At 38.8% G+C, this 14713-nt stretch overlaps 1 protein-coding gene across 1 annotated transcript; it reads right to left on the reverse strand.

Moving 5' to 3' along the window:
• Positions 1 to 4419: 4419 nt before the first annotated feature.
• Positions 4420 to 14713, reverse strand: LOC105158435 (TNF receptor-associated factor homolog 1b). The gene is made up of 13 exons (XM_011075196.3): positions 14556 to 14713; positions 13664 to 13892; positions 12345 to 12456; positions 11699 to 11787; positions 11543 to 11611; positions 11297 to 11426; positions 10495 to 10653; positions 9494 to 9842; positions 8471 to 8583; positions 7728 to 7875; positions 6753 to 7219; positions 6461 to 6668; positions 4420 to 6112 (listed from the first exon to the last, which is right to left on the reverse strand). The coding sequence occupies exons 2-13, from the start codon at positions 13848 to 13850 to the stop codon at positions 4655 to 4657; spliced, it is 3489 nt and encodes a 1162-aa protein (XP_011073498.2). The 5' UTR covers positions 13851 to 13892; positions 14556 to 14713; the 3' UTR covers positions 4420 to 4654.

The raw sequence follows: 14713 nt of genomic DNA on the forward strand, positions 1-14713 counted from the left end.
TTGGCGTCCTTGTGCATAGTGGTTGACATATTCCTTTAAGTATCCCTGCTGGATCAATTTTTCTATCTCATTCTTCAAGTGATGGCATTCCTCCGTCGTGTGTCCCCTGTCTCGGTGAAAATGACAATATTTGTCGGATTTGAATCTCTTGGGGTTATCTTTCATCTTTGCCGGCCATTGACTGATTATCCCTTGTTGTTCCGCCACCATTAATATCTCCCCCTTGGGAGCATTCAAAGGGGTATAGTGAGCAAACCCCGCCGGAGGTACATGCTTACGTTCCTCTTTCTTTTTCGGCACTTTTTCCTCTTCCCGACCCTTCCTTTTGCCGCTAAGGGAAGGATCCAAAGCATTAGACTCCTCAATCTGGATGTATTTCTGGGAGCGCACGAGTAAGTCTTCCATGGTGCTAGGGGGCTTGCCGGCTATAGACTCTTTGAATCTTCCCGATTGTAGATTCTGTTGGACAATACTGGCTAACAACTCTTGATTAACATGAGGAACCTCATGCACTGCATCTAAGAACCTTTGCATGAAGCCTCTCAGAGTCTCGTCTTCCCTCTGACGAATAGTAAATAGATATGCCGCTGTTTTCGGGACTTTTTTGTTCATGGAGAAGTGGTGCAAAAACTGCTGAACCAACTGCTCGAGGCTGGAAATAGTTCCAGCAGGCAGTTGGTTAAACCAAGCCAACGCTCGTTTTGAGAGTGTAGTGCGGAAAACCTTACAGTAGGCGGCGTCACTCAGATCATACCAATCAATCTTGGCATAAAATTTGTCTAAGTGTTCTTGTGGGTCTCCCGTTCCATCATACTCCGATAGATTCGACACCTTGAGACCAGCTGGGAACGCCTCGGCCAGAATGTTGGAGGCAAATGGGCTCCGTCTTGGAGGTGCCACAGCCAACGATGAGTAGGAATCCTCGGCTCTTCGAGTTGGTGGGGGGGCAGAAGATTCTCGATTATGGAGATTCCGACCTTGAGTTTGTGCAACTTCGGGTCTGGAGATCCGACTGTTTACTTCCTCTCGCCTCTGCTCCTCCTCCTCGGGAGTCGAGGATAGTTCTCGACTTCTGCAAGGGGAAGGAGGGGGCTGGTTCACTGGTTGCGCCACAAATTGGGCCACGGCTTGAGCCGCAGCTCGTGTAGACGCGTCTCGTATCAAGGCTAGCAAGGCCTCCTGTATCAGCTGGATCATCGGTTCTTGAGGTGGAGCCTCCGGGGGGAGCACTCCAGTTGGGGGTACAGCCGGAGATTTCTGCTGGGACGAGGGGACTCCCCCATTGAAGGGTATCTGCTGGTGAGTTAGGGGGATCGCCTCCTGAGGAACTGACTGTTCACCAGGGGGGTTCTGCTCCATTTCGTTTGCCTGGGCTTCTTGGATGGCGTCTAGATCGTGCACATCACGAGCTCGGGACCTGGTCTGCATGCTCAACGTCGAGGTAAATTTTCCCACAGATGGCGCCAATGATGTGGTCGAGGTTTTTTGCTAAGGAATAAATCGGGATTTTACCACGACGGAATTTTACACCAGGTGAAATATAGTTTCCGCAAAATATGTAATTCTCAAGAAGGAGGGGTCTTGTCAATGAATAGTAGTCTTGGATTAAAAAATTAGTATTTTGGTATTTATAGGGGTGTTGGAAATTATATGGTGTGATAGGTTTTATGTACTTATGGTGTGCCTATATATCCAATTACTCTTTTGCCCTTATAATTTTATATATTTTTTTACTAATGTATATCACAATTCCTTTTTTTTTTTTTACTTAGCTAACTCATGTAACTTTCGAACGATATATCACAAACTACAACCACTTTCGAGAATCATTCTCCATCGGTGAATAAAGAGGCTATTGCGTAAATATAAGGGTAACCAAGTTCACTTACTTTTCTCTCATTTTCTCTATGTTTTACAGTAAGCTCTTTGCATAGTTTTGCACTTCACATGATTATTGTCATTTTATATTAATATCTTATCATGCCACTTCAACTGTTGCACCATATTCCTTACATTATTTCAAGTTTTTCAATTATTCTTTTAGTAAAATACATTACTAAATAATTGGAATGTTAACCCAGATAGGTTGATCCTCTTTTGATCTTAAGATTTTTGTAAAGATTCGTCGACCATTGTGGTGCATCTAGACTCCAGTATGCATCATCAGCATTGTCTTTGGGAATACTTGAGTTAGAAACTTGAGAAATGGCTAGCTCAGATAATACTTCTCTCCTTACTGCACCAGATATGTAGTTCTACGGTCTAGGGCATGGAATTGAGTATCGATTTCCATCCTGAACTAGGCGTCTATGCTTAATACTTGATATGGCATTACGCCAAATTACTCAACATAGGAACCTCTTTTTCCTATTCGACCAATGACTGTGGTCACAGGTTTATAGAGCGTTAATGCATCTCCAAGTGCATAAGAGATAACTCTATCACGTTTTGACAGGAGACAGATCCTCTTCTTGGAACTTAACGTCCTCACTACATACTTTGGATGCACTAGACAAGGCCTATGATGACAATATCTGAGACACAATCACCTCCCGCACAAATCTAAGATACAGTTATCGCATGCACGTGACTGTTGTGATTCCTCAAGTTTGAGGTACTCCTGTACTATCATAGCTGGGGACTCAAGTCATACCAATCAAGCCTCCAAGGCTTCTATATGATGATCCCATTAAAATTGCATAGACATCCCACATCTTTCACCCATGAAACACGACGCTCATCAAATGAATACGACTCTTAATGCAGGCTTCCATATGACGATACCTATAAGTCAGTTCAGTTAGTCGATTACCTTGACAACCAACCCACTAAAACTGTATAAACGACCCACATCTCCTGCCGACGAAACACGACTTCAGTACTTAGAGCAAGTCTCTATTGGACACTCAATGTCCTGTCTTGAACTTCTCGGCTTGAAACGTTTCAAACCAATCCACAGAGGCTGGTTTCATGGCCGACAACCAATGCCCAGCCATACCCCTTGGATTTATCCGTTTGGTCTGTGGGCTTCATTGTGCAATTAAGGATATTAACAAAATAAGTAAATACAACATATTACAATGCTAATAACTGAATAATACTTTGATTCAAAAATATATATATTATATTACATCAAAATTGTTAGAACTAGTTTACAAAAGTCCAATCCGATTGATTTTTTGATAATTTATTCTAACAATAGAGATCCTCAAGGAATTATGCTGGCTAAGGAGACTTTGGTCGGATATGTCTCGTAAAGGATAGATTCCGAATTTTCAGGGAGTTGTTGAGCTGCGTGAGAGATCCGCTCATTTTTTCGAGCTTTGTCACAGCATACATGGCTGCCTCTTCTCCTTTGTAGACGAACTATTTTCTCCCACCTTTAAAGGTGGCTGCATTGTCGGCCAGGTGTGCGGCAAAGGCTCACCGACCTGCAAGGATGGGCAGCTTTCCTCAAAACCGTAAGTGGGTATCTGGATTGAGGCCTCGTCCTCTTGGACCCCATATATTTGGTAACTTCTCGTCGGAACTTATTCAAGTTGGGCTCATTCTTGTACTGGGTGTATACTTGGAGGCATCAAAACATATTACTTTTATAGGTTAAAATAAAGATTTAAAACAGTTTGTAGCTTTAAATAACAAATATATATTGAAAATTCTAATATTTTCAGAGCCCAAAATATGTAATTATAAATTTATATATTAGAACTATTGGTAACGATTACATTTTAGACCGTGTTAGTTATTGTTAAATTACAACATTAGCTTGTACGTTCTTATCATAAATATTTTCATTCCATTACATCCCTTTCCCTGTTGATAATTATTTCCATTTTATTGCCACCATCAGTAGCATTTAGATTTGTACAGACACTTAAAATTTGGAAATCAACTTAGTATATTTTAATTTAATTTTTCAATTTAAGTAATAAATAAAAATTATGTATATTTAAAAAAGAGGAAAATGATAAAAAATCAAACAAGTTTAAAACAAGTCAATTTGATCAAGTCTCTTATTATATAATATAAAGGGCATTTATATATAAAAAAAAATAAAAAGGCATTTTTTTTTTATAAAAAATGGTAATAGAAGAAGTCCAAATACACAAAAAAAACACGCCCAAACACACATCTTTTGCGTACAACCCACCTTCTGTAAGTTCCTAATAAAAATAGCCTCACGCTGAGTTTATCACAATATGGGAGAGGGGATTAACCTATTTTTACAATAAAAGTTTTCAGGATTGACGAAAATACATTGAGAACCTCACCCATGATCACCATAATTGGAGAAATGTGAGCATAATTATCCCTGAATATAGCAATCTCGTTCTTTTGTCACCCTTCACACTTCCTACAAGTGCTTCAACCTGATTTCTCGTAATATTGCAAACTGTGAATGGAAAAGGGAAAGAAACGTCGAAAATAAATTAGATACTCGATGCTAGAACTGAGACAAATATTCTTGAGAACCCTCAACATTTGAGAAAAAAAATAAGCAAAGGCAGAACAACTCTTTACAAACTGTATCCAACCATAAAAGGTTACAACCCCAACTTCAAATCTAAGACCAATGCTTTCCCTTGCATGTTATTACAACCTACTATAGACCCTCAAATTCGAGCATTAGCCCCCTCTTCTGTATATATAAGCTTTAAAGTCCGTTCGACGGTCTGAAAACTGAGTAGCCATTGATGCCAACGCTGAGGTTTTGATAGTCCTGTAGATGATAAGGATAGCCATCACTGTCCATATTCCTGACATTCAAGTAGGGCATATCAGAACCAGCTATTTGCCATTGGTTCGCCAGAAAACCATCAACCTGCCCATTCACATACGGTCGACTAGCCTGGGGAATCATATCCCTGACTGTATCATAAGTTCTTCCAGAACCAACTTGACCATGTTGAAATCCATCATCATGATAGCTCCGGGCCCGATCAAACCGACACGAACTGACTGACGGGCCAAGACCACTTGACACGCTTGGGTCACCAGGGAAACTATAATGCCGGTTCAGATTGTGAGGCCCGTTGCTGAAACTCTGATAGCCCGAATTTACCCTGGCAACCATTCCAAGTCCATGTTCATCATCAAGCAAGTCATTGATGATGTCTAGGTGAGGAAAATCATCCTGCAGTAGATGGTTCTGGCGCCCGGATGTACAGGCTGGAAGCTCTGATGGAAGATGACCATGAGATCTGCTTTGCACTGGATTGTATAAATTCAAACTTTGCATGTCATTGACAAGTGAACCATGATCGCCTGGTAAATTCCTGCTGCTAGACCTTTGATGGCGCTCCATCCAGAGCGGCCCATTCTGCAACATCTCGTGATGATTCACAACACCAAATGAAAGACTTGGTTGAACTACAGTATTAGGATCTATTCGATCGGAGCTGTGTGGTGAAAACAGTGGCGAGGATACAAGGGAAGTCGCCTGTGAGTATGAATGTGATGCATTTACAACTGAACCAGCAGGATGATTCTGAGAATAGGCAGATGAACCATTAACAGGACCACCAATAATTGCATTTCGATAGGACTGTGGAACATAACTCTGAGTTGCAGATGCAGTAGGTTCAGGGCCCAGCCGACCAGCAGCACTCACTGAGCGTGCTAATGCTGGTGTTGTTTGGACCATGGAAACCATGGAAACAGAAGGCCTAAGACCAGGCACTAAAGGAGCACTCAATGGTCTTGACATAACAGGCATAGGAGGAATTGAGAGCTTCTCTATTGTAGCTGGCACTTCCTGTGCTGGAATCTTTTCAATTCCAACATGTAATTGGTTTCCAGAGGGCTTTTCAGCAGGTTTTGGAGTCGCAAACTTCTGAGGGTCAGGGTTCATCGTGGCAGCACTTTCACATGAATTTGTCAAAAGCACTGAGTTATCAGCTTGTTTAGGGCTGTCTGTAGATGTTTTTCTAAACATGAGTGGATCTCTTGCAGCATTACTCTTTAACTCCATGCCTGGAGGAGCAATAAGCGGAATGCTCTTGGAAGGGCTCCTGGGCGGAGAAGTGACACATGCAGCTTTATCCCCAGATGCTTCAATATCAACAGACTCTTTGGTGTTGAAATTTCTATGCAAGGAAGGAGTTTCTTCCTCCTAAGAAAAACAGAGTTATTCAAGGAAAAAGGAGGCACGTATGGCACATGACACTAAATGAGAACATAGAAAAGGTGAAATATAAAAATAAGCAAAATAATTTATAAAATTATTGAAACTTAAAACGACATTTGTAATAAGAAATCAATAAGTATATCCTACAACTCCAAATCATCTGTCCATTTGGGAGGGAGTAGAAGACTGGCGCATGAACAAGGGGACTGTGAAGTTGTATTTGAAACAGAAGCCATAAAAATCAAATAACCATAATACCATGCGTACAATATAATCTTTCATGCATTTTCAGATACAATACTAACTTTATGAATTATGATGTACGAGAATCACCTTTTTCCCCACTTGCCGCTCAGTTCTATTTAGCATCCCATCCTCCAAAGACCGACAAGCAGCCTGAGAGAGAGATCCAACTATGTTTAAACTTTGCGATACATCATTTGGCTGCCTTGCATCTGGCACAGCTTCAGAAGGTTGAGTAGGTTCTTCATTGGCCCAATCTGCTGTATCAGACATCAACTTGGCTTGATGGTTCAGCGCTCTGGAAAGTTGAACAGAAGGCGGTCATATTTACCATAATTCCATAACAGTCAATACTTAGACATAGCTGCAGAAAAGGGGCTACCTGCTTGGAGATTTTTGGTTTTTGTGGTAACGGGAATTGCCTTTGTGAGGCACACTTATAACAGAAGGAACTGAGTCAGAGGAACAAGTTGATGAGCTATCATCCACTGCAGATGGACTTCTTCCTTCTGTTCCATTTTGCAAAACACCTGAAAGCCCACTAACCTCGCTGCTACTGGCTTCCGTTGGAGGATGCACTTCAGAAGTGTCAGTTTCCCAATTGACTGGACTTACATCTCTGTCTTCAGAATCTAGTCGAAGAATTTCAGGAACACAATCAACAGAATCAGATGCATCAGAGACATCTTCAACAGCATCAGATTTTTCAACAACCATCTCTAGGTCAGCAGCTACTTCTTTTCTTTCAGTAGTAAGACTATCTTGTTCAATCTTGTCTAGCACAATGCTGCTACTCTTCTCATCCCTTCCCTTCTCTTTTCCTTTGCGATTATTTCGTTTCTGTTTGCCCTGAAAATGATGATGCACACTTTTCAATCCATTCCTACTAACAGCAAAACCAGAAGAGAAACAACACGGAAAAGGTGGAAAGAACTTTTCCTCTTTTCCCCGAAATCAACAACAAAGAAGAAATTGGAATGAAGTATCATGACACCATTTTAAGACAAAATTCTACATAGAGCAGGAATGCTGCCTTGTTTGGTTTCATTTTCATTTCAGCTTTCAACTTGTGAAACAGTGGTGAAAGTGGAAACATGTTCCTTTATACGTATTCTGGAAATGTTTTCCTATCATTCTCATCTCAATCATTTCTCGTTTTATATATTTACATCCATATAAGATTTTTTCAGTCACTAATTTTATAAACTAATAATATTTTTTTTCATAATGCTTTGATATGACATCACTAACAATTATAAATAAATAAATAAATATAACTATCAATTTCATTTAAATCAAAATTGTACTTGATTTGACACCACTAGGAATAAAAATAAAATTAACATTTTCATCAAACCTGTTTCTTCTTAGACTTCTTTTCCTTATCCACCGCTCCACGCCTCGCTTTTTGTTCGATCTCAGCAAGCCAAGCTGCCTCCTCTTCACGTATGAGTTCTTCTTGCTTCTTCAAAGCAACAGCCTCCTGGTACGCAACTTCAATCTTACTGTTGAAGCAACACGAAAAGCTAAGAATTCTAAATTGAATATTACTTAGCTCATATATAAGACAAAGGTCAGAGAGATCAAAATGTCAGAAAAACGAAATGAAGAAAAATAATCGAATTTGGGTCCAGGTTCAGCCTGCCAATATATACTCTCTAGTCAGACAGACAAAAACTATGTTTTCTCCTACTCAGTACTCCCTCATTTTCTTTCCAAACATGGAAATGAGATATTATTTTGAGGCTTGAGCCAATACTTGAGGAAGCCGATAGAGGAGAAAGAGAAATAATGTGCAATTCAACTGTGATACAACACAAAGATTGCCTCCCTCGAGTCAAGTAGAATAACAAGAGCAACCACCAATTGCTAATGTCTGCTAGCATCCACAAGAGTTTAAGACAAAAAACCTCAGATAAACCTTTATTCTTTATCTTTCCCGTGGAGCAAATTCTATCTCATATGGGAGCTTGAAAAGGCAAACAATTAGTAGAGCAAAGACCATTGTAAATGTGATATTGGCAGGCTAATAACACAATGACGAGAGTTTGCCACATCTAATAATAGCAAAATGACCTAAATTGCATACAATTGCATCACCTGAAAATGTGGGCTAAGACAAATATCTCAATAGTCCGACGGCCCAATTCAGTAAGTCGCCTCTCATCACGTTCAATAGAATCTTTGCTGAACTCCTCTCCAGCAGACCCATCCTAAAAACCAAAACCACAGCATGAATACATGTGGATTTAACAACAAATTTACAGCCAATGCCGATCAGGTGCAATGCAAAAGCCAGAAAAACAAAAGCATCAATATTCAAGCTCAGACATGGCAAGCAAGAAACAAAATGTCATGCCACCCTCGTTCAGAATATTCAAGCTATTGGTACAGTTTGATTTTGTTAATTTCATTATATCATAATTTTAAGACAATCCTTTCTTTGCAGTACAATTACTTGACTCAAGAAAGCGAACTGTAGGAAAATGACAAGCTAGATTTCTAAAATATCCACTAGGGATCTCATCCATACAGTACTGCCAAAATGGACATTTCCCAGTCAGTTCCTGAAGCCTACTCCCAGACAGAGCATATTGTGTTTGCTACCTTGCTCAATCTATAAATCAACATTGTCAAGTAACATCAGCTCATATTCACACTATCGTTTCTCCTATCAACATTTTCTAGAAGACAGAATCCACATTTTTGGTCAACTTTCAACATGTTGGAATATTTCTTCATGGAACTAAGTACTTAATTTACAGAAAAAAGATTATTACTCCCGCTTTTACTGCTTTAACTGACAATAGGCACTAATCAGTGCCCTTCAATAGAATCAATACTACTATGCAGTCAGTAAAATTTGTTGTAGCCAACTGCTAGACCAAGTAGGATCTAAACATTTGCTGGTTTATATAATAGTGATGGACCAAGAACGAATCAAAAGTGATGTTAAAATGAGACTATCATACATGAAAATTTGCTCCATATCAACATGCAACCGCCTTTCAACAGAAATAGCACCTTCCTCTGTGGATGGTACACCAGTTATTCATTTATAGGAAAAAATAAGTAATGGCTGCACTTTTGGCATGGACAAAGAGTTGCAAACAAACTTATCACCTTTGTACGATTTTGAGGACCCTTCTCATCCTTTGGAGGTAAAGGTTCGATGGCGGCCCTCTCGAGCAGTAGCAAAACATCATCCACCAAAACAAACGTATCTTTCTCAATTCGAATAACAGGAACCGGCAAATCTTCTGCCTCTAAATACTTGCCCTTGCTCTTCTTCGCCTTATTTTGGCCTTCAAGAGCCTTGAGACCACTGTACAACGAATCCATGACAAGGGTAGACGTGACTTCTTTTTCTATGAAAAAATGCTTCACAACCACTTTCAAAATTGACTCTGTTTTCTCTCGAGACATGCGGCGCCTGGCACTTTGATCCATTCCCAGCCAGAAAGCACAGAAGCTGAAAATTAATTACATGTTGCAAAGACATTAAGTGCCAATTAGACTATGTGTACGTCTACAGAAGTTTGATTTAAAAACTCAGTTATAAGAACCACAAACATGAGTTGCAAAAGCTACAAAAAGATTGGCAACAAATGGATACTAGAGGTTATTGATATTTTTTGCTCATTGAATGGGAAAATAATTAAGTACTAGAAAGAAGTTTCTTAAAATCTTAAATCTAGTCTGCTTTGTCTATACTTGTGAAACACATTTGCCTCCGAATACTAAAGATATCCAGATTTTGTCCAGAATCTACTCACCACCTGCACATAGATAATTGCAGTCGAAAAAGGAGGAGGTCCAAAACAATTTTACCTTCATCGCAACCCACTTGAAAAGGTTGGAAATTCTTTATAATTGTAGATTACCACATTTCTCTTTCTTCGGAAGTGGTCAACATGATATCTCAAAACAGAGTCAGGCAACATTCATACAAGATTTGACTAGAACTATTATTAAGTTTCAAACAAGTAATCCGTCAACCTAAAAGGCTGTTATAAATTCACTAGCCAAAATATAATACAAAAGGAAAGTAATTCACTGTTGTCAAGAAAAGAGCTTAATTTTAAATATATTCAGACTTGCTAGAAGAAATAGGCACACCATACCTGGACCATCTAACTTTATCCTCTATCAGTTTTCCTAGTTTGGCCCTTCGTTCTTCAACAAAACGCCGACAGATTTGTTCCACATTTGTCAAATATACTCGTACAAGTTCCCTCCGATACTGGCAGTCAAGACAACGGAACGGTCGGTCTGCTCTCTCCCTGCAAACCAAAAGTTAGAGTAATCTGGAGGATTCACTAATAGCTGCAAATAAAACTAGAGGCCATTCATAGATCCAACCAAGACAAGTAGATAAAGTAACTTATAAGTAAGCATGTCTTTTATATGAAAATCCAAATTTTACCAGGAACCATTTAAATAGATTAAAAACTATAGTCCTTGTTCCATATCCACTTCATTTCCTCACTATCAGAAAAATATCTTACCACATGGCCAACAAACCTCTGCACCCAGAAGCAGGGAGTATTAGATTACTTCTCTCAGAACCTCAACCAAATGCTACTGAATACGGTTATGAGGTTTAAGAAGAATATCAAGATGACGAAATAATCCAGTAAAAGGAAATTGGCAAAGAACCCAAATTTGAGGTGAGAATGCAATCTGCAACAATCTCCCTACACTCGGGTGCGTGTGCATATTTTATTTCCATTTTCCAGTCAAGCTGTACAGTTGAAGATATCCACCTACTTATGCTTTTGCAAACAATTAAGTTGCATACTGATGCAATCACGTAAAGAGCAAACATTTATTAACATGTGAATATGTTGAATATAGCTTCAAGGTGTGGCATTTCAGAGTTCTAAACAATCAAAAACTCAACAAACATGTTTTTTAAAACTGTACCTAATTACTTGAACTTGAGCTTTAATTATCAAAGTATCAGCATCAATGAACCCATCCAACACCTTTGATAACTCCATAAATTTCTTCCAACCCCAGTCGTGCTCCTTCTTCCAGAACCGATGTAATGTATCTTTGAGTTTTGATGAAATATGTCAAGGTCAGTTGTATTGGAGTAAAAATTCAATTACCCAAAAGAAAAAAAAAAAGGCATAATAATACTAACAAGAATAGTAATAGAACAACTACCAGAATATTTGGATTTTTTAGGATCCTTATTCACCACAGCAATAGTGAATTGCGCAAAATGACTCCACCCTGTACATTAGAGGAACCTCATGATACAAACTTCAAATCAACACACTGATTTTCAACCCAAATCATCATTCCCTGAATGTCTCATACCTGGAAGAAGTTTGTCATGATTCGCAACACAAAGAAACAAAGACAGGTGATTGCAGACATCACAGCCCTGGGGGTATATCAAAATATACCTATAAACCAAAGTTTGAATTCTATTAATTTCATAAGCAGCAAATTCAACTGTGTTAAATTTGCAGGATTGATAGTGTTAAATTTGCAAATAAATTGCTGGAAGGAAAATGATGCAACCGAACTAATAAACGGATTTAATACTACATTAAGAAAAATAGAGGCGTCACTGATGGCACAGGGATCAAATCAATACTCATGGTAAAGCCTCAGGCCCTCAGGAAAGACATGGTATTAGACTCAATTTTGGACTTACAAACATAACCGGAAAATTGCAAGTCTATAAAAAGCTATCTCCCAGGAATTTTACATATGCATCCACAAAGAGTAAGAATCCTCTCAATAGAATAACTACATTCATCCTATTTTATCAAAATAAAAAATATTGTATAGCATAAAAGATCAATGCACAGAAAGAAAAATCTAAATTGCCTCAAGCACTGGATTACAGCAATAACATTGTAATAACCAATTTGAAGTTAAGGACTTCAGGTAATAGTACTGATTGGGGTCTGTATGCACAACAAAGGCACTGGGCCAATTTGATAGTACAACATACCATTTGTAGCCTCCAACCTCAAATGCATTGCTCCGAAGTTCTCTTTTGTTAATTTGTGAAAATTTATCAATCTTCCATGTATACTTTCCATATAATTCAGAAGGTTTTGGTCCTGCAACATAATAACGTAGATGATGACAACAGCAACATTTAGTTCCGTAAAATGCAAAAAACCTTATATACATCTCCTCCAGCATAATTCAAGCAGCTAGGACGGGGATAGGAATATATGTCCTTTCTTAAAAAGGATTTTCAGATAAAAATAGGGAAAAAGTAAGTTCAGAAAAATGAGAGATGAGATCTGTGACTCGATAGTTGATACTTTTCCTTAAAGGGAATAAAACAAAATGATGACTATCGATGTGAAAGAGAATATGGATCAGTTCCCAAATTTACATCATGGATATCCTGAGAGCAAACAATAGAAAAACAAAATGCAAAGCCATGACTCAAAAACTTAATATACTTGGTAACTGTAAAGAAGAAAAACCAAGATACTGAAAATTAGCCAAAACCGGGAAAAAATGGAGTTTCCAGATTACATATCTAAGCATGTTTCCAAATATATACATTAAAGAGAACCATAGAGAAGGTTTCAGAACTCCTAATTCTGAAGATGAAGCACCCAAAAAGATTGAAATTTGAAACCCCAGAGCAAGTGCTCACACAAACAACATGCACTATTGGGAGAAACAGACATCACTCAGGCACAACAAAAAGCACTATCTTTCTAAAAGTTCCCTACCGAATAAATCAAACAAATTAATCACCATAATCTCAATGGGAAACCAAGATGGTCAATAACCAGGAGGATATATAGTTCAACTAACAGCAACAATGCCACTGCTCTTCAGTCACTTTGACATGATTTCTATTTTCTGTCTCATGAGAAACCTCCTCCACAATTGACGGTTTCAGTGATGATAATATGAAATGCGTCAAAGATTTTTTTTATTTTAAACAAAGTTTCACAAATTTGGAGACAGTGATATAGACATGAAAGGCAGCAGTTACTCTCAAGTATAAAATGCTACCACAACTTCTGGATCTTTCCTTTTCTGTTTCTGTTTCTCTTTACTTCTTTTTCATTTTTCCTTTTTTTCTCAAGGGTCTGTTAACAGCCTCCTTCAATGCCTGTGTTTCATTAAATGGTAACCAGACTTAAGAAATGAATACTAATATGCTGCGCCAGATGTCAAACACAGTACGCAGTCCTCAACCAGCATCATGCCATTGGAAAAGCATCAACGGTGAAGACCACGCAACACAAAGTCTTGATTTTCACCTGCCAAGTAACCTGTAAAGGACCAATGGCCTACCTCCATCATCATCGTCGTCGCTGTCCCAATAAGGGGGCGAAGTAGATGGACTCCCATTCTCAACCTGCTCTGAAGATCTCCATTCTGCTAATGCTTCCCCTGCTTGACATTGCTGCTGCTGCTGCCCACTTGAAATCCCCTCAAACGACCTTCCTGCTCCAGACTCCTCAATTGCAACCCCAGCCATTTTCCTCACTCACTAACTGCCACCACACGTCCTCTGCTTAACCTGCTTCAGATCACACCGAACACCGTTAAAATCACATAAATATTCACATAAGAGAATATCTTGTCTACTCAGGTCTAAACATTAAAATCTGATTTTTTGTAAAAGTCACATGGTTAGGATATACTTAACAAAACGTTCATTCTTTTGATAACAAAATATGGAAAATCAATTCAAGCCGACACATTACCAGTTTCACAAACTAACACAAAATACTCCAAAGTTACATTAGCAACTGACACAAGCCAATAAATCCCAACCCCCTTACCTCCTTAAACTCAATAACCCACATCAGAGAACATAAAAATTTCCAATAAACCCTAATTCCCGTAATCCAGTTAACCCATAAAATTGACAGTATGAAACACAAGCCTCAATCTATCATCTCTCATAACAAACATTCATTAGATAAGAGAAACGTTTTCAAGTAATCAAGAACACCCACTAATCCTCCGACTAAAACACAAAACCCAATCAAATTAAAAACTACCCAAATATTCCAACCACATCCAACAATAGCCTTATCAATACACGAAAACCCTAACTCAGAAAACCCCAAAAAAAGGGGGGGTGAGGGGGCGAATCAAGAAACTGATTGAAATAGACGAGACAGGAGAATATAATTGGTGTAATTCAGATCGAAATACAGAAAATCCACCTACTTACGCGAAAACGAACAAGGCTTTGTTCGATAATCCGGCGAATGAGTAATCGAGAGAGATTAGAGAGGTCGCAGGATATGAAAAAGAAGCAGCAGAATAGGAAGTAGAGCAGAAGCGGAGGAAATGTAATGCACGCAAATATATCACTTATATATTTATATA

The sequence above is a fragment of the Sesamum indicum genome, linkage group LG3 (assembly GCF_026168435.1).
Source record: "Sesamum indicum cultivar Baizhima isolate 11 linkage group LG3, ASM2616843v1, whole genome shotgun sequence".
Taxonomy (NCBI): Eukaryota; Viridiplantae; Streptophyta; class Magnoliopsida; order Lamiales; family Pedaliaceae; genus Sesamum; species Sesamum indicum.

Coding starts and splice junctions, on each gene's coding strand:
- LOC105158435 (XM_011075196.3), bottom strand. CDS start 13,850: ATGGCTGGGGTTGCAATTGAGGAGTCTGGAGCAGGAAGGTCGTTTGAG. Junction 12,457..13,663: donor CGACGACGATGATGATGGAG/GTAGGCCATTGG, acceptor ATTATGTTGCAG/GACCAAAACCTTCTGAATTA. Junction 9,843..10,494: donor GATAAAGTTAGATGGTCCAG/GTATGGTGTGCC, acceptor ATTAATTTTCAG/CTTCTGTGCTTTCTGGCTGG.